Source organism: Scyliorhinus canicula, chromosome 14 (assembly GCF_902713615.1).
Source record: "Scyliorhinus canicula chromosome 14, sScyCan1.1, whole genome shotgun sequence".
Lineage (NCBI taxonomy): Eukaryota > Metazoa > Chordata > Chondrichthyes > Carcharhiniformes > Scyliorhinidae > Scyliorhinus > Scyliorhinus canicula.
In genome coordinates, this window is record NC_052159.1 from 94,336,074 (window position 1) to 94,357,305 (window position 21,232).

General features: G+C 48.2%; 1 protein-coding gene across 4 annotated transcripts in view; it reads left to right on the forward strand.

The window, feature by feature from the left end:
- The window catches only part of amotl1 (angiomotin like 1), a 171,406-nt gene that overhangs the window by 104,707 nt on the left and 45,467 nt on the right, over positions 1-21,232 (forward strand). For all 4 annotated transcript variants that reach the window (XM_038818152.1, XM_038818154.1, XM_038818153.1 and 1 more), the window contains 2 exons: positions 2,239-2,383; positions 15,235-15,327. In XM_038818152.1, coding sequence (XP_038674080.1) covers positions 2,239-2,383; positions 15,235-15,327 — 238 coding nt within the window. The remainder of the gene's footprint in view (positions 1-2,238; positions 2,384-15,234; positions 15,328-21,232) is intronic.

Consider the following 21,232-nt stretch of genomic DNA (forward strand, 5'->3'; position numbering starts at 1 on the left):
GTTCCTATCACGTTAAGCCGAATGTTGAATATGGGATCTGTGCACAGTCTTTATTCTTTATCCTAAATGTATTTGGGTGCTTTTTGTCATCCCTCCCCCATCTCGCTTGAAAGGAAGGTGACCAGAGCTGGTGAGGGTTAGAGTGGTAGGGTTCATTTGTCCTCGTGGAGATAACCTGTTTGGATTCAGAGCATCCATGTATTTTTCTTTTTGGGCCCAGACAGACCTCATGTTACCCTGATGACGACTAGGTTGTGTTTGACTCTTCCCTTCGGCTGAGTCAGTCTTTTCTCCTGGTATGGGTCTCCCTCTCTGGCTCGTTTCTCTATCCCTTTATTTATAAATATTTTAATACAAATTTCTTTAGTTTATAAAATACAAACCTCTCCAACAGAATATATACAAATTGTAATTTTTAAAAATAATAATAATACCCCGAAACACCCACCCCCCAGCCAACCAAGACCCAATCTCTCCAATACCTCCCCCCACCCACCCCCCCCCCTAACCAAGCACCCTAGTTGTTGACCATCACCAAGTCCTGAAAGAAATGATGAACGGCTTCCAGTTGGAATAGAACCCTTCTCCGACCCTCAAATGGCAAACTTGGGGCGTGATCTACCGGCTGTGTTATGCCCGAAAGGCAGCGCAGTGTGGAGCATCGCGGCCCGTAGATGCAAAGAGATCTCTCTTCCAGGATCTACCTGGCTCACCACAACTCACAAGATCTCACAAAACGTCGCCCAAAACTTCAAATGCCTACGGTCCCGAAGAAGGGTAATAGGGTTGTATTTAAAAGTCTTCAGATCTTGGCTGACAACTGCCTGCCCTTGACAGACTCCGTCTTGTCCTCAGGGATCACCTCCAGCAAGCACCCCTCCAGACACTTTGTCAGCACCTTAGCTAGTACCTTCGCATCGGTATTCAAATGTGTGATAGGCCTCTAAGATCCATACACCAAGGGATCTTTGTCCTTCTTCAGGATTAAAGAGATTGTCTGCTCCAACATGGCCGGCAACTGGGCAGAAACATTGTGAACTTTCCTTTCCTCATTACCCCCCCCCCCCCCTGCGGCCCCCCCCCTCTCCTGGGCAAAGAGCCAGTAAACATCCTTAACAGGTGTGGCACCAACAACGCCGCAAACTGTTTATAGAAATCCACCGGGAAACCTTCCGGCCCCAGCGCCTTCCCCGACTGCATGAAACAAATAGAGTCCATAATCTCCTTCAACCCCAGTGGTGCCTCCAGCCCCTGACTCCTCTCCCTAACCAATACTGGGATACTCTGAGACTGAGTTGCCTCTTTCCAGCTGGGATCTGATGATACCCTCCTTTAATCTCCGACTTCATGGCTATTTTGATGTTCCCCGAGGGGATGTGTTGTTACGTGATGGTCCGGCGGCCTGTTCTTCCCTTGGACCTGAGACCTGGTGGGTGGGATTTGGTAGCTTGCTCTTTGCTCTTCTCAATTTTCTATGGGAGACCCTGAGTTTGCGGCTTGAGTTCTGAGGCCTCAGATGTCCTTGGACTTGTGCTATCCGGTCCTCTCCTTGTAGTTATATGATGGTTGTCTGCTCTGTCCTGGGTCTGGGAGGGAGTTTGACTACGTTGTAGATATCAATGTAATTCTCCCTTGGCTCTAGGGTTCCCTGGGTTTTTTATTCCTCTATTATTTTTCTTTGAAGTTATGGGTCTGATGTAACTCTGTACTGTTGACTGAATCCTACTTTGGTGCAGTCTGACCTTATACCTGGTGATTGAATACCTTGGGAGTTTGTCCCAGTCCCAGTCTCATCTGGTCTTATTTTTTCCTATGTTGGCAATGACTTCTGTTGTCTGCTGTTGCTGTTTCGCATTGATAACTATCAGGTTTTTTTCTCTTCTTTTGTTTTGAAGTGATAATTATAAAAACTGAATACTTCAATAAAAATACATTTTTTAAAAATCCATTTGGATATAAGAATGCATAGCCTTCCGTTTGTTTCCCTATCATCTGATATGAAAATGAACTTTCCCCTATATTCCAAGTAATGATTAGAATTATGAAATTGGTTTTGCAAAATAATTGGTTTGTCTGCAAGGAGTTTTTGATATCCGCTTATAGTAATGAAGTCACATGTACATGTTTTTAACAAGAAAATCATGCGCTATCTTTTCTGAATAGCCGTATTAAGTAAGCATATCTGACTGGATACCAGAGCTAACAATTGCTGCACTATCTTTTTGGATTCTTTTACAGTTTGAAATGGAAATCCAGCGGATCTCAGAAGCCCATGAGAACTTGATGAAGTCCACGACCAAACGGGAGACTCTGGATAAAGCCTTGAGGAATAAATTGGAAGGAGAAATACGGAGGCTACATGACTTCAACAGGGACCTTAGAGGTATTATTTTGAGGGGGGAGAAAAAACAACTTCAAGCCCAGTGATTCGGTCTTCTCAAGTGTCTGCTTACTTTGGAAGCAAGCTCCAAAACAGATTCATTTTAATTCTTCAGGTAATGCAAGGTGATGTCAGATGCTGTTAGTTGCTGTGTTACATCAAAATCTGGCTCAATACTTTTGAACTTCCCATCATTTGGGTAAGTTTACTGTTTACCCCCAACAGCCAAATACATAATGAAAACCTTAAAAATGCTGCAGGTCAGGTAGAATCTGTGCAGAAACAGAGTTAACAGTGATCAGAATTGAAGAGAGATAGAAACGGTAGATTTTAAGCCAGTGGAAAGGTGTGGGGGGGGGGAGGGGAACGAAGAGCAAGAGATAGGGGGAGCAATCTAATCGAATGGGAACAGAATCCCGTAACTAGCGCGTTTAGACAGGTATTTTACGGCGTTCGTTACACCGAGAAACACAATGCTATCTATCGGGACTTTGGTTCTATTCAGGGCCTCAGTCCCCCCTCCCCAAAGTCCCATTTCCTGCATTGGGGAGCTCCACTCACCAGAACTCCTCATTGCAGTGACCCGATCTCTCGACCCCTCCCTCTCCACGCGACCCCAAACCCCCATCGCTCCTTTAAGGGGGTCCTCAGGGCCCACCACACCCAGGTAGGGTACCCCCAGGCCCAATCCCCGTCATGGGAAAAACAATAGTTTTGCACCTTGGCAGCCAGCCTGGCATCCTGGCACTGCTCCCCAGGCACCTTGGCAGCCAGCCTGGCATCCTGGCACTGCCCCCCCGGCACCTTAGCAGCCAGCCTGGCATCCTGGCACTGCCCCCCAGGCACCTTGGCAGCCAGCCTGGCATCCTGGCACTGCCCCCCAGGCACCTTGGCAGCCAGCCTGGCATCCTGGCACTGCCCCCCAGGCACCTTGGCAGCCATCCTGGCACTGCCACCCAGGCACCTTGGCAGCCAGCCTGGCATCCTGGCACTGCCCCCCAGGCACCTTGGCAGCCATCCTGGCACTGCCCCCCAGGCACCTTGGCAGCCAGCCTGGCATCCTGGCAGTGCTCCCCAGGCACCTTGGCAGTACCAGGCTGGCACCCAGGTGGCAGTGAGGGCAAGCACCTGGAAATCTTCGATCCCCTGGGAGACCCCCATGAGTACTGTTTTATGGAGACCAGCACTAAACAACGCTCACCCAAGATCTCCAAAGCCAAAGGGTTAGATCATGGAATTTGATGTGATTTGATTTATTATTGTCACATGTGTTAGTATACAGTGAAAAGTATTGTTTCTTGCATGCTGTACAAACAATGCATACCGTACATAGGGAAGGAAGGAGAGACTGCAGAATATAATGTTACAGTTATAGCAAGGTGTAGAGAAAAGATCAACTTAATATGAGGTAGGTCCATTCAAACGTCTGATGGCAGTAGGGAAAAGCTGTTCTTGAGTTGGTTGGTATGTGACCTCAAACTTTGGTATCTTTTTCCTGGCGGAAGAAGGTGAAGAGAGTATGTCCGGGGTGCGTGAGGCAGTGGGAATTATAGATAGTCAATGGATGGGAGTCTGGTTTGCGTGATGGACTGGGCTACATTCACGACCTTCTGTAGTTTCCTGCGGTCTTGAGCAGAGCAGGCTCCATGCCAAACTGTGATACAACCAGAAAGAATGCTTTCTATAGTGTATCTGTAGAAGTTGGTGAGGATTGTAGCTGACATGCCAAATCTCCTAGTGTTCTGGGAAAGTAGAGTCGTCGGCGGGCTTTCTTAACTATAGTGTTGGCATGGGGGGGTCCAGGACAGGTTGTTGGTGATCTGTACACCTAAAAACTTGATGCTCTCGACCCTTTCTACTTCATTCCCATTGATGTAGACCACTGCGCTTCCTGAAGTCGATGACAATCTCCTTCATTTTGTTGACATTGAGGGAGAGATTATTGTCGTTGCACCAGTTTATCAGATTCTCTATCTCATTCCTGTACTCTGTCTCATCATTGTTTGAAATCCGACCCACTACAGTTGTGTCATCAGCAAATTTGAAAATTGATTGGGAGGGGAATTGGCCACACAGTCAAAGGTGTATAAGGAGTATAGTAGAGGGCTGAGGACACAGTCTTGTGGGGCACCTGTGTTGAGGATAATTGTGGAGGAGGTGTTGTTGCCTATCTTTACTGATTGTGGCCTGTGGGTTAGAAAGTTCAGGATCCAGTCGCAGAGGGAGGAGCCGAGGCCAAGGCCACGGAGTTTGGAGATGAGTTTCGTAGGAATGATGGTGTTGAAGGCTGAGCTGTAGTCGATAAATAGGAGTCTGACATAGGTATCTTTGTTATCTAGGTGTTCCAGGGTAGAGTGCAGGGCCATGGAGATGGCGTCTGCTGTGGACCTGTTGCAGCGGTAGGAGAACTGTAGTGGATCAGGGCAATCCAGGAGGCTGGAGTTGATTCGTGCCATGACTAACCTTTCGAAGCACTTCATGATGATGGATGTCAGAGCCACTGGACGATAGTCATTAAAGCATGCTGCTCGACTTTTTTTTGGTACAGAGATGATGGTTGTCTTTTTGAAGCAGATAGGGACTTCAGATTGTTGTAAAGAGAGGTTGAAGATGTCTGCGAATACCCCCGCCAGCTGCTCCACGCAAGACCTGAGCGCTCGTCCGGGTACCCCATCCGGGCCAGTGGCTTCCGTGGGGTTGACCTTCGAGAAGGCTGCTCTGACGTCTGCAATGGTGATCTCAGATACAAGTTCGTCCGCGGCTTCTGGGGTGGAGGGCTTGCTCTCACTGACCTCTTGCTCAAAGATCATCAGGGGGAGGTACGTTGGAGCCAGCGATTTTACATGTATTCATCTTTTAGAGTTTACAGTGCAGAAGGGGGCCACTCGGCCCATTGAGTCCGCACCAGCCCTTGGAAAGAGCACCCCAACCAAGCCCACACCTCCACCCCACCCCCACAACCCAGCAACCCCACCCAACACTAAGGGCAATTTTGGACACTAAGAGCAATTTAGCATGGTCAATCCACCTAACCTGCACATCTTTGGTCTGTGGGAGGAAACCGGAGCACCCAGAGGAAATCCACAAACACACGGGGAGAACGTGCAGACTCTGCATAGACAGTGACCCAAGCCGGGAATCGAACCTGGGACCCTGGAGCTGTGAAGCAATTGTGCTAACCACTATATCTTGTAGCCCGTCATGTCTTGCAGACCTTGCCATAGACAGCAGGAATCCGTGTGGCTCGCCTGGGACTCGAGCTTGGTCTGGTACTGTCTTTTGGCATCTTTGATGGATCTCCTTAGATCATATCTAGCTTTCTTGTAGAGGTCAGGGTCGCCTGACGTAAACGCCTCAGACCAAGACTTCAGCAAGCAGTGGATATCCCTGTTCATCCAGGGTTTCCGGTTGGGAAACACGTGGATTTGCTTCTTTGGCACACATTCTACACACTTACGAATGAAATCAGTTACTGTGGTGGCGTACTCGTTCAGGCTGGTCGCAGAGTTTTTAAGTACTGACCAGTCCACTGACTCTAAGATGTCCCGTAGGAGATCATCCAATTCCTCAGACCAACAATGCACAACTTTATTTGACGGATTCTCCCGCTTCAGTTTTTGCTTATAAGCCAGGAGCAGGAGCACAGCCTTGTGGTCAGATTTGCCAAAGTGTGGGCGGGTGATAGAGCGGTCCGCATGTTTAATATTTATGTAGCAGTGGTCCAGGATGTTTGGGCCTCTGGTGGAACAGGTGATGTGTTGGTGGTAACTTGGTAGTACGCTCTTGAGCTTGGCCTGATTGAAGTCCCCAGCTACAATGAACAAGGCCTCGGGATGTTTCATTTCAAGCCTATTTGTGGTGGTGAATATTTCGTCCAGTGCGGTTTTCACGTTCACATGGGGTGGGATGTAAACTGCCGTCAGGATAATGGAGCTGAACTCGAGCGGAAGGTGTTAGGGGCGGCATTTTAGGGTCAGGTATTCTAGATCCGGGGAGCAGAAACTCGCCAGTGTTGCTACATCTAGGCACCAGGATGTGTTGATTAGGAGGCAGACCCCCACCTCCCCTTGCCTTGCCTGAGGCCGCCATATGGTACATTCGGTAGATTGAGAAGCCCTCTGGTTGTAGGGCACAGTCCGGTGAAGCAGGAGTGAGCCATGCTCTCCGTGAAACAGAGCACACAGCAGTCCCTTAGTTCTCTTTGAAAAATAAGTCTGGCTTTAAGTTCGTCTTCTAGAGATTAGACATTAGCTAGGAATATTAGGCAGAGGGGCTTTGGGGCCGCATTGTTTCACTCTCACCTGCAGGCCTGCACGTTGTCCACGCTTCCTGGAGTGACTGCTTCTTTTCGAGCCTGGGAGACGATGAGAATATGCAGTGTTAAGGGAATAGTTGTGTCCAATGAGATTATTCACTCTGGTCAGTGTGTGGATGGAGGATTTGTTGCCCTGCTTGCGGTTCCTGCGTCGGTAGGTGGGTCTGCGTGGTTGAGCGTTCCAGGTCGCTATCGGGCGGGGGTTTGTCTTCACAGGTCGGTGGATGTGTAGACCACGCTCCGGCATGGATGGGGTGAAGGCCGGTAAGTGGATGACGTCTCTGGGGTCGCGGTTGCGGATGAGGCGATGGCCGGGTCTGTGTGTTGGGGTCCGCAGGGTCCTTTCCAGATTGCGGTCTTCCTTCAGAGGTCGGAGGACCTCTAGACTTGCACGGAAATTTAAAAGAGCAGTATTAGTGATTGTTAGGGTGTGGAGTTGTCGACTGTAGTGGGGGAGGGGGGGGGGGGGGGGGGGGGGGGTAGTGGAAGAAGTGCTTGGGGCCTGCAGGGGGTCGCAGTTCTCTGGGTCAGTGTGGTTGGAAGCTGGGAAGGGGGCGGGAGGGGGGGCTGCAGCTGCTGTGATGCTGGTCTGGTCGCTGGAGACTAGCAGAGTGGAGGTCCCGGCTTCTGTGGTGTTTTCCAGGTCTCTGAGAGCTTGTAGAGTGAAGGCCCTGGCTTCTAGGACGTTTTCCTGGTCTCTGGCAGCCGCTCACACGTGGTCGGCTGGTCCCGGTCGATTTCAGGCCGTCAGTTTTGGGTATCTCCCAGGTCCTAAAGATCGCTAAATCTGTAAGTAATTGAATTAGAACATTGTTAGAGTTTTTAAAAGAGTTAGAATGAAGTTTTAGAAGCATAGAACAAGAGTAAAAGATAGAATTAGAGAGTATGGTGGGCGCAGCTCGCAAGATGTCGCCTCGCTCAGGCGCCATCTTTCTTTCATATACATATTACATATTAGAATATGCACATATTAAAGTGAGACAAGCTGTCCCATTCAAATATGCAGATTGGCAAAATAATGATCCCCGCCACAATGGGCAGGATTCAGCTTGTGGTGTCTTGCGAAGTGGCGAGCGGGTAGATCCCGGAAGAGGGACCCACTTTCTTCCTGCCAAGCCGCACTACATTTCGGGCGCAACGCGGCCAGTAGATCGCGCCCAAGGTCTATGAGGATTAACTAACAAAAGATTTAATGACACAAAAGCCAATATGTGTGGAAATAGGTATCATAAAGCAAACCAGACCTCATTATTTCAGAAAGGAGAGAGGATTTCTCCCACAGTCCAAATATATGTAGGTTAGGTGGATTGGCATGCAAGGGAGTGGGACTAGATCGATGCTCTTTTTAAAGGTGGGTGCAGACTCGATGGGCCAAAAGGCCTCCTCCACTGTAGGGGATCCATGGAGAAAACAGGGAATTACAGACCTGTTATTCTGACATCAGTATTCGGGAAATTGCTAGAATCTGTTAAAAAATATGTAATAACTGGATACTTGAGAAATAATGGTAGTATTTGGCAGAGTAAATAAAGGAAAGGGAAATCATGTTTAACAAACATGTTGGAATTTATGAAGGTATAACTTGCTAAATAGCACCTTTACCCCTGCCACTTGAACAGGGGGCGGGATTCTCCGATTTTGCGGTTAAGTTTTGACACTGGCGTGGGAAAAGTGACGTTTTATGACCTCAAAATCGTCGCCGAACCCTCACCAATTCCGGGACTGGTGAGGGGTTAGCAGCGGTCCGGGTAACGCTCCGGTGCCAAGAATGGCCGGGTCCTTGGCCGCACATGTGCACGGAGACAACCTCAGCGGTTGCGCCGTACAGCATGGAGCCGGCCGCACGCGGACCCGACCTGCTGGACACAGTCCGCAGCCGCCACCCAAGGTTGACGAAAACTGAAAGTACAAGTGATCCGCGCGGTCGTGAACCCGGCCTATCGGGGGCGGAGCATCGGGGGAAGGCCTTCATGTGACTTCCTGAGGCCGTTCCAACGGCGTGCAGCGTACTCCCCGATGACACATTTTGGAGAGGGCGGAACATCTGAAAATGGGCACCGCCCTCAATTCGGTCATAAAAAAGGATTCTCCGCCCGATCAACGATTACGATATGCACACTTGTCATCAAGCACACTCCTGACATGTACTTTTGGCACCAAATCACAGAACAGTAATGCTTCCATTTTCTAGCTGCTGGCAAGCAAGGCAAGTGAATTGTGGAGATGGATGGTTTTCTTAAAAGTAGGGACGGCCAGAGACTCAAATAGGTAGTTTATCTATTTGACAGGATCTCACAACAGAATCTGTTGGAGAGGAGAATCCAGGGCAGGACAGAGCAGTGCCAGTGTTAAGTCTGTACAGAGCACCAGGGCCTCTGGTTAACAGCCTACAAAGAAGAAACTTAACTTGGGAACAAAGCAGTATAAAGATGATTTCTTCAGGTATTTTTCTGTCAGTTGTGTCAATGCAAATTAAGGTGCAAAGCCCATGTGTGTTATATGCAGGAAGTACTGGAAAATGAGAGGAGAAGTTTCAGATTTTGATGGAGAAGTGGTGGGTGAAAAATTCCTCTTGAGGTTGAAACCCCAGAGTCAGTTATTAACTGAGAACTGACTCCAAATTAAAAGACTACGCTGCAGTAGCTGACCTGTGATACCACATTAAAAACACACCAAAAGCCCATGGGGCTGTCAGTATTCTGGTGTAGCATCTCCTAGGAGTATCCAGTGCTGAGTAAAACAAGCATTTTGGTGCTATTGCCCTTCACCAACCACCTAATTGTGCGAGGTTGTATTTTCTGATTTCATAAAGGTGAAGATGGCACAAAGGAACTGACTGAAATCTGCACCTGATATGCCCTCTCCTCCTGTGAACGTGATTCAATTGATATTGTGAGGTCCAGGCATGCTCCCCTTCCACATTAAAGGTGGCATGGGCCACTAACATCGACAACATGGATCATTTAAGATTGGCCGGTTGACAAAAGTGGGCCCCGGGAGAACAGTTTGAAAAACACTGATCTAGAAGGACAAGGACAGTAGATGCATGGGAACATCTCCACCTGGAAGTTCCCTTCCATGTCACGCACCTTCTTGCCTCTCTCTGGTCAAAATCCTGAAAGTCCCTCTGCACGAAGGATGTTTCCCCTAGCTGAAGTGGCCTAGAACCTAGAACAGTCTCAGATTAAGGGTTAGACTATTTAGGACTGAGAAAATGAGGAATTTCTTCAGAACCTTTGGAATTCTCCACCCTGGAGGGGTAGCAGCGACTATCATCTTCACATCTGCTGACTCATTTGACCCATCCAAGCCCTTGTTTTTAACCTGCGATGCCTCACCCTACGGCATTGGGCCTGTTCTGGCGCACCGATTGGATAATGGAACAGAACAGCCCTTGCGTTTGGTTCTCGCACCCTGGTGCCGGCAGAGTGGAACTACGCACAAATCGAAAAGGAAGATTTAGTGTTGGTCTTCGGGGCGAAGCGATTCCACCAGTATGTCTATGAGCATACGTTTACGGATTATATGCACCACAAGCCCCTGTCGCGGTTGTTTGAGGAGGATACGGTAATTCCCCCCACGTGGCGTCTGCCCACATTCATCACTGGGCACTGCTCCTGACGGTGTATGAATATGTGTCGGAGCATTGTCCAGAAACGAAAATTCCGCATGTGGATGCCCTCAGCCGAGACTCTGTTGCCCACCGGCGCACAGAACCCTGTCGCATCAGATGAGCTAATTGCAGTTTTTCACTTTATAGACACCTTGCCAGTTACGGCAGTACAGGTAAAGGCTCGGACACTGAATGTCTGTTGGCCAGTGTCTGCCACATAGTGTTGTACGGGGCCCAGCATCGCGCTGTCCCGGAGGACCTGCGCGCCTTCACCATGAAGGTGGCCAAACTCGATGGCATCCTGCTGTGGGGCTCCCAGACGGGTGTGCCCGAGCGAGGCCATGGCACAATCCTACATGACCTCCACTTTGGGCCAACATCTTAATTTTGGAGATCCCCGGGTGTCCGCTGTGATGTGTGGTGGCCTGGAATAGACACCGATATCAAGGCTTTAGCAAATCAATGTACATAGTGCCAGGAGCACAAGAAAGAACCCCCTGCAGCTCCACTCCACCCATGGGAGTAGCTTGCCGACTATGGTCCCGTCGAGCCCTATATCTAATTATCCTGGAAGCCCATTCAAAGTGGATGGATGTCCCCCGAATGATAACAAGAACATCGAGCTACTGCTGAGCGGCTCAGACAAACCTTCTCGGGCTTCCCACGTGCTGGTATCGGACAACGACACGATTTTTACGAGTGCGGAATGCGCCAACTCTCTGAAGTAAAACAGGATCTGCCACGTACAGACTGCATGTTACCACCCATCATCCAACTGATTGGTTGAACGGGCAGTGCAGACATTGAAGTTTGGCAGGCAAAAACACACCTCTGGGGCGTGATTCTCCGCAAAGGCGGAGAGTCATGAAGGCTACCATGAAAACGGCCGTGTTTCACGGCAGCCTCCGCGCCCCCTCCCGGGACCCGATTCTGCTCCCCGGTCGGGGCTAGCATCGCGGCCCCGTGAACTACGGCATCGCGGGCTTAACGAATTTCGCTAAGCCCGCGCGCCAAAGTTAGCGACGGCTGACGCATATGATGACGTCAGCCGCGCATGCGCGGATTAGACGACTCCAACCCGCGCATATGCGTCAGACCCGCGCATGCGCGGTCCGTAATGCCCCTCAGCCGCCCCGCGTACTGATCCAGCGGGGCGGCGGAGTAACAAAGAGTGCGCGGGGTAAGTACCCGCTGCCCGCGATCGGTGCCCACCAATCGCGGGCCCATGCCACCCTTGGCATGACCGTGGTGCGGCCGTGCCAATCGGTGGCATGGTTGTGAAGAACAGCACTTTGGCGCCGTTTTCACGAACTTGTATAGCAGGTGTATTCAAATTCGTGAAAACGGCCGTAAAGGCCTTGGAAATCGGCCCATCGGCCAGGGGAGAATCGCTGCTCGCCGTAAAAAAACGGCGAGCAGCGATTCGTGTCGGGGGACGGGCATGGGGGGGTGAGAATAGCAGGAGGGCGTCGGACCAGCTTCGCCGTAAAAATTTGCGCAGCCCGCTATTCTCCGCCCCGTCGTGAGTGCGGAGAATCGCGCCCCTGGTTCCCTTCTGGCCCATTTCCTTTTTTATTACCGGACCACACCACTCGCCACCGTGGAATTCTTAATGGGTCATCGGCTGTGCACGCAGTTGAGCTTCATCCTGCCAGACATCGAGGAAGACCGCTGAAACACAACGATCCAGACCCATCAGGAAATTTGTGGTGGGCGACACGGTCCACATCCAAACTTTTGCTGGCGGGCCGTTGTGGATCCCAAGGACTGTGGTGAAGCGATCAGGACCGGTCACGTAGGTAAAGAATTGAGCAGGCATGTGGACCACCTCCACAGCTGAGTCTTACAAGTCCCCAGAAGACAGATCAAAGCCCCCATGGTGCCCCTTCCTCTGGAGCAGCCTCCTGTGGTACCCAGTGATGTAGATGAGCCCCTCGATTCAGAGCTGCAGGAGGTTGACTCATCCAACCCAGAATCAGACATGGGGAAACTTTGCCAACTACAGTCGAAACGGGTCCAATGGCGACTGCCGTGCCAAGCACAGTGGGCCTACCCAGGCGTTCGGCCCGTAAATGTCACTCCTCCAGACCTGGAACAGCGCCTGTTTGAGAGACAGGTCCCCCCCCCCCCACACACACCCCCAGCCTTGGAGGGGGGATGAGATGCCACGGGTCCAGTGGGGGTGTTATAACCCAACTGGAGGCCACAGGGTCTGCAAACACCAGGTTCCTGAGGCCTCACCTGAGTACCATCACCCACTTAAGCCAAGGGCCTCTGGGCTATAAATATCCCAGGCCCAAGTATGGGCCGGGCGCGGGAGACCCTTCGGGGAGTAGGAGATATAATATGACCGGTAAAATAAATTGAGTTTTTCTTATAGTCATCGCTTCTGTGTAGATACATGCCTGGAACTTTATACAGGCATTGACTGTGAAAAAAATATTTGGAGATCTTCTGCCAGTACTACCAGCCAAGCAGCAAAGCTGGCTGTTCCACCCTACCTGAGATGAATGGCACCTTAGAAATCCCTGCTGTCTACTCAAATTATTTAAGAAGTCTTACAACATCAAGTTAAAGTCCAGCATGTTTGTTTCAAACACTAGCTTTCGGAGCACTGTTCCTTCCTCAGGTGAGGAGTGCTTCAGAGCAGTGCTCTGAAAGCTAGTGTTTGAAACAAACATGTTGGACTTTAACCTGGTGTTGTAAGACTTCTTACTGTGCTCACCCCAGTACAACACCGGCAACTCCACATCAAATTATTTAAATTACTCTATCTCAATAAATCAACTGAGTTCCGAGACACAGTTGTGGAAGAGGCAGCAAGTCTACTGCCATTGCAGCACAAAAATAACCTGTCCCATTTTATGTTGTGAAAAATGGATGATCAGATGTTGGCATCTCCACCATCCAGGAAACCTGTATTACTGAATAGAATAGAATCCTCACAGTACAGAAGAAGATCATTCAGCCCAATCGAGTCTACACCGATCCTCCAAAAGAGCATTCTACCTAGGCCACTCTCCCGCCTTAACCCCACAACCTAGCCATCTTTGGACACAAAGGGGCAATTTAGCATGGCCAATCCACCTAACCTGCATATCTTTGGACTGTGGGAGGAAACTGGAGCACCCAGAGGAAACCCAGGCAGACATAGGGAGAATGTGCAAACTTCACACGGACTGTCACCTAAGGTCTGAATCGAACCCGAGTCCCTAGTGCTGTGAGGCAGAAGTGCTAATCATTGTGCCATTCATTGTGCATCATAAACACCGGTTGTGAGTAACTGTCCAGCTGCAACTGATCTGTAAATTGGATTTAACAACATGCAGTTGTTGGCACTAAAAAACACTCATATTATCATATAAGCAAATGGTTACCTTTTTAGCCAGCATGGACTTCAATGTTCAGTATTCAAGATGTAGATGTAGGGGCAGCATGACAGCACAATGGTCAGCACAGTTGCTTCACAGCTCCAGGGTCCCAGGTTCGATTCCCAGTTTGGGTCACTGTCTGTGCGGAGTCTGCACGTTCTCCCTGTGCATGTGTGGGTTTCCACCGAGTGCTCCGGTTTCCTCCCACAGTCCAAAGATGTGCAGGTTAGGTGGATTGGCCATGATAAATTGCCCTTAGTGTCCAAAAAGGTTAGGTGAGGTTACTGGATTACAGGGATAGGGTGGAGGCATGGGCTTAAGTGGGGTGCTCTTTCCAAGGGCCACTGCAGACCCAATGGGCTGAATGGTCTTCTTCTGCAGTGTAAATTCTATGAAATGCGTTAGTCGCAGTTCAGAGAAAGTTCATTAGACTAATAACAGGAATGGATGCATTACCTCATGAGGAAAGGTTGGACAAGTTAGGCTTGTATCACTGGAGTTTAGAAGAGTAAAAGGTGACTTAATTGAAACTTTTAAGATCCTGAAGGGTCTTGACAGAGTCAATGTAGAGAGGACGTTTCTTCTTGTGGGCATAAGGGGTCACTCATTTAAGACAGATGAGGGAAATATTTTATCAGAGGGTCGTGCGTGTTTGGAGCTCTTTCTCAAAAGGCAGTGGTAGCAGAGCCTTTGAATATTTTTAAGGCAGAGCTAGATAGATTCTTGATTAACTCGGGGATGAAAGTTTATCAGGGACAGGCAGGAATGGGAGTAGAGGTTACAGTCAGATAGCTATGATCTTATTGAATGGCAGAACAGGTTTGAGGGGCCCAGTGGCCTACTCCTGCTCCTAATTTGTGTGGACGTTTGTATGTTTGAATCAGAGTTGTGGGTTCAAGCCCCACTCCAGAGATTTGAGTGCATAACCAAATCTGGTGCTTTAGTGCAGTACTGAGGGAGTTCTGCACGATCTGAGGTTCCATCTTTTGGATGTGATGATAAACTGTGCCATGTCTTCCCTGTCTGGTGGGGGTAAAGGTCCCATAGCACTTCCCAAAAAGAGTAGTAGGGTTCTCATGGTGTCCTGGCCAAAAGTTATCCCTCAGTCAACACCAACTAAAACATAATTTAGTTATGACCACTTTGCTGTTTGTGGGATCTTACTGTGTATACGTTGACTGCTGTATTTACTGTATCACTGCTGCGACTACACTAATAGGTCATTGGTTGTTACATCCTGAAACTGTGAAAGGTGCTATGTCTTTCACATATGTGGCCAAGAGTTGGTGGGGTGGAAACAGGAGTCTAGCCTATGGGTAAAATGTTAAGGGGGAATTGTTATTTGAAATTTAGCCTAGAAATCACTGGTCACTTGGATGTTTTTGGAAGTTGCATTCATAATCTTGGCAGCACTGTTTGGAATTTTAGTACGATAAAACCCCTTGTGTAAAGCGGTGTTGAATTTGGTTTACCCAGGTCATTTTATTATGTAACAAGATGGGCATAAATTATATTTCAACATATTCGAACTAAAAGGATTTCCTATTTCTTGTAGATCGCTTGGAGACTGCCAACAAGCAACTGGTCAGCAAGGAGTTTGAAGTTACTGAAGATAACATGACAACAGAGGGCCATTATGCAACACTAAGTGAGTACGACAGGCCACAATTCCTGCAACAAGTTTTATGTAACGTGAGGGTGACGATGTTATGTACATTTCAAAAAAACTGCTTTTATTTCAGTAAATGATGGCCTTGGGTAGGGTAGACCTAAACTAAACTCAGCAAAGTGGTACTGTTTTATTTTGAGCTAAATCGCTAGTGTTTTCTTCTCTGTTTGTAACAATATTGTAGAGTTAAATGGAGAGGCTGAACTGTTTGTTTTAGAAAGGACACATAAATCAGCATTTCCCTGAACAAAAGAAAAAGGTTAAAGTTCAGTCACCACATTTCCAGAGGTATTTCTTCCTTCCCTCATTCAGATTCAAATTTCTTCTATTTTTCCTCCACGAATATTTCTCGTTATGTCAGAATGTATGTCCCTTTTTTTCCTTTCTGATTGGAATGGAGAGATTTTGAATTTCTTTGATTTTATTTTAATTACCTGCCTAATTTCTCGCTACCCCAACAGGATGCCAAGTTATTTACGCTGCCCAGATTGATGCAGTTTGCAGTCAACAATTCTGATGCAATGCCCTTTTTTCTGTCATCTGCGTTAGATCATGTACTGCATGCAAGTGAAGTCTGCAACTTAGTGTAGTTAGCTGACTAGACAGTGATTTGATGCATGTGATTTAGATGGAAGCATAATGGTTTTCAGCCTAGATACTTGGAACCAGAGAATTAAAGAAACCAAGAGACTAGTGTCATGATATGCAAGCATGCAACCAATGAGCACTCAGAATAGGACACAACCAATGGGCAATCAGGACATTCAGAGGTGGCATCACCACAAGGGGGCATGACATAAACACCATAAAAGGGATGAGGCACTCACACCCTGCCTCTTTCCACAGACACACATCTAGAGAGTTAGACAGGGTTGATCAGCAGCATCACACCCCAGCACGTGGCTTAGAGCAAGCTGGTACAGTTAGACTGAGTTACTACAGTTAGATTAGCAGAGAGTCAAACTCATTTGAGAACTGTGTTAGAGTCTGGAGCATCCTTTAGCTAAGACTGCATCAAGTAGCAGCCTGTGTTATCCGAAGCAGCATAACAAAACAACTACAGGTAGTACTTAGGCAGCACCTTTTGTACAGGTGACCACTACCATCTAGAAGGATCAGACCAAGGGCAGCACGGTGGCCTAGTGGTTAGCACAGCTGCCTCACGGCGCTGAGGTCCCAGGTTCGATCCCGGCTCTGGGTCACTGTCCGTGTGGAGTTTGCACATTCTCCCCGTGTCTGCGTGGATTTCGCCCCCACAACCCAAAAATGTGCAGAGTAGACGGATTGGCCATGCTAAATTGCCCCTTAATTGGAAAAAAATAATTGGGTACTCTAAATTTATTTTAAAAAATAAGGATCAGACCAGCAGACACATGGGAACACACCACCTGGAGGTTCCCCTTCAAGCCACTCACCATCTTGACTTGGAAATAGATGGCCGTTCCTTCACTGTTACTGTGAACTTCCTCCCCAACAGCACTGAACCTACACTACATGGACTGCAGAGGTTCAAAAAGACAGTTCATTACCACCGCCACCTCAAGGGCAAATAGGGTTGGACAAAGAATGCTGGCTTGGCCAGTGAAGCCCACATCCCTTAAATGAATAAAAACATTTGAAATGAGGGAAAATGTTTATGAACATATCCAGTCCCCAGGACTGCCCGTTACCAGGCCAACAGCAAGAATTCTCAATTAAGGTGTAAGGATGGTGCACTGCCCAAGAACAAGATATTCTATTTATTTTGACGGCATCATGAAAGGAAGCCTGTATAGGCCATTCCCAATGCAATATTGATAGATGGCCGTAAAATTTTCAGCCAGAAAAGAAATATTGTCTATCTCTGAGCAGTGCCTGTGGGGAACATAAATTATAAATGTTTTTATATTTTTAAAAAGGTCCTAATTCCAGCAGTTTCACAGAAAACCTATATTGTATTTATTGCCAAGAGGGTTTTTACAGAAGTTCATTTGAAGCTCTTCAGAGAATGCATGTCACTTATTATTAATAATAATAATCACTTATTGTCACAAGAAGGCTTCAATGAAGTTACTGTGAAAAGCCCCTAGTCGCCACATTCCGGCGCCTTATCGGGGAGGCCGGTACGGGAATTGAACCCGCGCTGCTGGCATTGTTCTGCATTACAAGTCAGCTATTTAGCCCACTGTGCTAAACCAGCCTCGAGGCTGGTTTAGGGCTGTATGTAACCTGCTTGGCTTCTAATTGATTTACAAGTTCTGCTTGTAAATGTGACCAACTGCAATGTTTGTAATTACAAAATATGAAAATCACAGCAAAGAAAAAGGAATTTGACACTTAAAACACTTTCTGCAACGACTTGCAACCATTTGATCCCTAGTTCGTGGAATTGCTACATTGTATTGACTTTATTCCTCAAAACTTCTAGCCCTTTATTCTTGCAGCCAACGTAGGAGAAAGGCCATTGAAATTACATAGCACATTTCACAACATAACCTAATCCCTAAGTATGGGTTGGGATATTCTATATCCTCTATTTTCAGAAGAATATCCCAGAAATGGCAACAACCAGGGTGCCAGCAGAGCTACATTGTGGCCAATTTCCCAATCCAGCTCGCTGAGCTACTTGCCAATAACAGGCAGTAAAGAGGAGGAAACTTCAGGCTTCTTGTCTTCTAGTCTGTGCCCCAGCTTGACGCAGCAACATTTATGTTTAAAGGCGAAAATGCATCTAGGCCTGCAAGTCTTTGCAAATTAAAGGGCCAGTTGGCTGGTTCCAGTTTACAAATTTAATTGTATAATCCATCCCCAGCGGAAACTCCAGAGCTGATAACCATATGTTCAGTGTCATGAATGGGGAGCAGCAAGAATTTGCTTTTGCAAGTGATAACCTATGCTTACGGCATTGCGCAGTAAACACATTTTATAAATATCCATGATCAGCTTAGAGTAATGTCCCTAATTTCTGTCTCACCATTTTAGTTTTTCACACAGCAAAACTATTAGTGAACATGCAAATCGGTAAGAACTGCTTTTCGCTGACAGTATACTTCCCAAATGTTTCATTGAATGTTTTAGAGAATCTGCACGTTTCTTTCCTTTCCGTTTCTCAACATGGGTTGCTTTGCTATTGGATTTTTTTCTGATATCAAGTGATCAGAAATCTGATACAAGGTGTCAGGAGAAGAAACTTTGCATAAAAATACTCTGCATTGAAATGAAGCTGTGGTGTTGACTGCAGCTAATTAAAAATAAACAACATATTATAACACTACATTATGGTCTAGCCTAGACTCAGTTTACACCTTGAACCAAACATAGACTATGATGTAATGTCACGTATGCTTAAAATAAATCAGATGCGACCATGCCAAATTAAGATTTTTCTTTCATTCGAACCATTTTTTCCCCTAGGAAACTGGCAAAGTAGGAATTTATTAATCAAACTTTTAGGACTCTTGAATCTGACCATGAAATCTACCATTAGATCTGAAAAAGTTGAGTAAAATACAAATCTTGCAACCTGTGGTAGCCACTTCATTTCCGTAACTAAATGGGCAGAAATAGTGTGTCCAATTCTATATTCTATAGCACATTCCCTTGAATTAAGTTTGCATGGAGCACATGTTGAGCATGCCAACAACAGCTGCATTGCCGGTTAAAGATCTACAGTTTCTCGCTTGGATTACCCATGCCAGGAGTTTTGCATACTTTAAATAAACACAGCACATAGTGAGCTTCAAGCATCACACTCTACCCTGGACCACGAGAAATGCCATTCGTTGCTGTTTGAAGATGCTCTGGTGTGGTGGCAGCTTGCCAACCCTGTTTTCCTGCTCTGTCTGTTGGCCTCCCTTTGAACCTATTTCCTTCAGTGGAAGAATCCTGGGGAAAATTGATGTACAGAGAGATCTGGGAGTTCAGGTCCATTTACCCTGAAGGTGGCAACGCAGGTCGATAGAGTGGTCAAGAAGGCATACAGCATGCTTGCCTTCATCGGACGGGGTATTGAGTACAAGAGTCAGCAGGTCAAGTTGTATCGGACTTTGATTAGGCCACATTTGGAATACTGCGTGCAGTTCTGGTCGCCACATTACCAGAAGGATGTGGATGCTTTTGAGAAGGTGCAGAGGAGGTTCACCAGAATGTTGCCTGGTATGGAGGGTGCTAGCTATGAAGAAAGGTTGAGTAGATTAAGATTGTTTTCATTGGAAAGACGGAGGTTGAGGGGAGACCTGATTGAGGTCTACAAAATTGTGAGAGGTATGGACAGGGTGGATAGCTACAAGCTTTTTCCAAGAGTGGGGGTGTCAATTACAAGGGGTCACGATTTCAAGGTGAGAGGGGAAAAGTTTAAGGGAGATGTGCGTGGAAAGTTTTTTACGCAGAGGGTGGTGGGTGCCTGGAATGCTTTGCCAGCGGAGGTGGTGAGGCGGGTACGATAGCATCATTTAAGATGCATCTGGACAGATATATGAACGGGTGGGGAACAGAGAGAAGTAGACCTTGGAAAATAGGCAACAGGTTTAGATAAAGGATCTGGATCGGCGCAGGCTGGGAGGGCCGAAGGGCCTGTTCCTGTGCTGTAATTGTCTTTGTTCTTTGTTCTTTGTTCATGGAAATAAAGGTGAACAGAAGCGTGAATGGAAGTTTGAGCTAATCCGGATCCAGGTTTTGGGAGATTTCCTCTTGCAAGTTAATTTTCTTTTAAACTCAAGCTACTTGCATTAAATGAGGCAAAAACGACTAATCAGAGGGCAGGAAAATTGCAATTCCCCTTGGGCTGCAGCTTCAGCGGGATTTGGAGCAGTGGCAGGTGAGAAAATGAGCTGCTTGCAGAGGGAGAAGGGCTCTCAACAGGAGGCCATACTCACCTAAAGGCTTTCAGATTGCACTTCTACCTCCATCTAAGCCAGGAAAAGTGTGTTCTATTTACAAAAGACATGGGGCGCGATTCTCCGCACTCACGACGAGGCGGAGAATAGCGGGCGGCGCAAATTTTTACGGCGACGCTGATCCTCCTGCTATTCTCCCCCCCCCCCCCCCCCCCCCACCCCACGCCACGAATCGCTGCTCGCCGTTTTTTTACGGCGAGCAGCGATTCTCCCCTGGCCGATGGGCCGATTTCCAAGGCTTTTACGGCCGTTTTCACGAATTTTAATACACCTGCTATACAAGTTCGTGAAAACGGCGGCAAAGTGCCGTTCTGCACAACCATGCCACCGATTGGCACGGCCGCACCACGCGGGTCCGATTCCCACGCACTCTTTCACTCTCCACCGCCCCGCAGGATAAGTCCGCGGGGCGGCTGAGGGGCATTACTGACCGCGCATGCGCAGGTCTGACGCATATGCACGGATGATGTCATCCGCGCATGCGCGGGTTGGAGTCATCCAATCCGCGCATGCGCGGCTGACGTCATCATATGCGTCAGCCGTCGCTAACTTTGGCGCGCGGGCTTAGCGAAATTCGTTAAGCCTGCGATGCCGTAGTTCACGGGGCCGCGATGCTAGCCCCGACCGGGGAGCAGAATCGGGTCCCGGGAGGGGGCGCGGAGGCTGCCGTGAAACACGGCCGTTTTCGTGGCAGCCTTCATGACTCTCCGCCTTTGCGGAGAATCGTGCCCATGGGGCTGGATTCTCCGGTTGGGTGACTAAGTCCCCACGCCAGTGAGAAAACGGTGGTATTTTATGCACGCCCACAGTACCCCCAGCCCTGAATGAAGCCTCCCCTACCCGCGGATCGGCCCTATCCCGACTGAGTCCGCAGCCGCCACGCGAGGTTCCCGATTGGTGTGAGCACACTTAACCCACGCCGTCGGGTACTCGGTCGGTCGGGGACGGAGCATCGCGGGGCTGCCCTCAGGCAATGGCCTGAGGCCATGGATACGTGGCTCTCGGAGTAC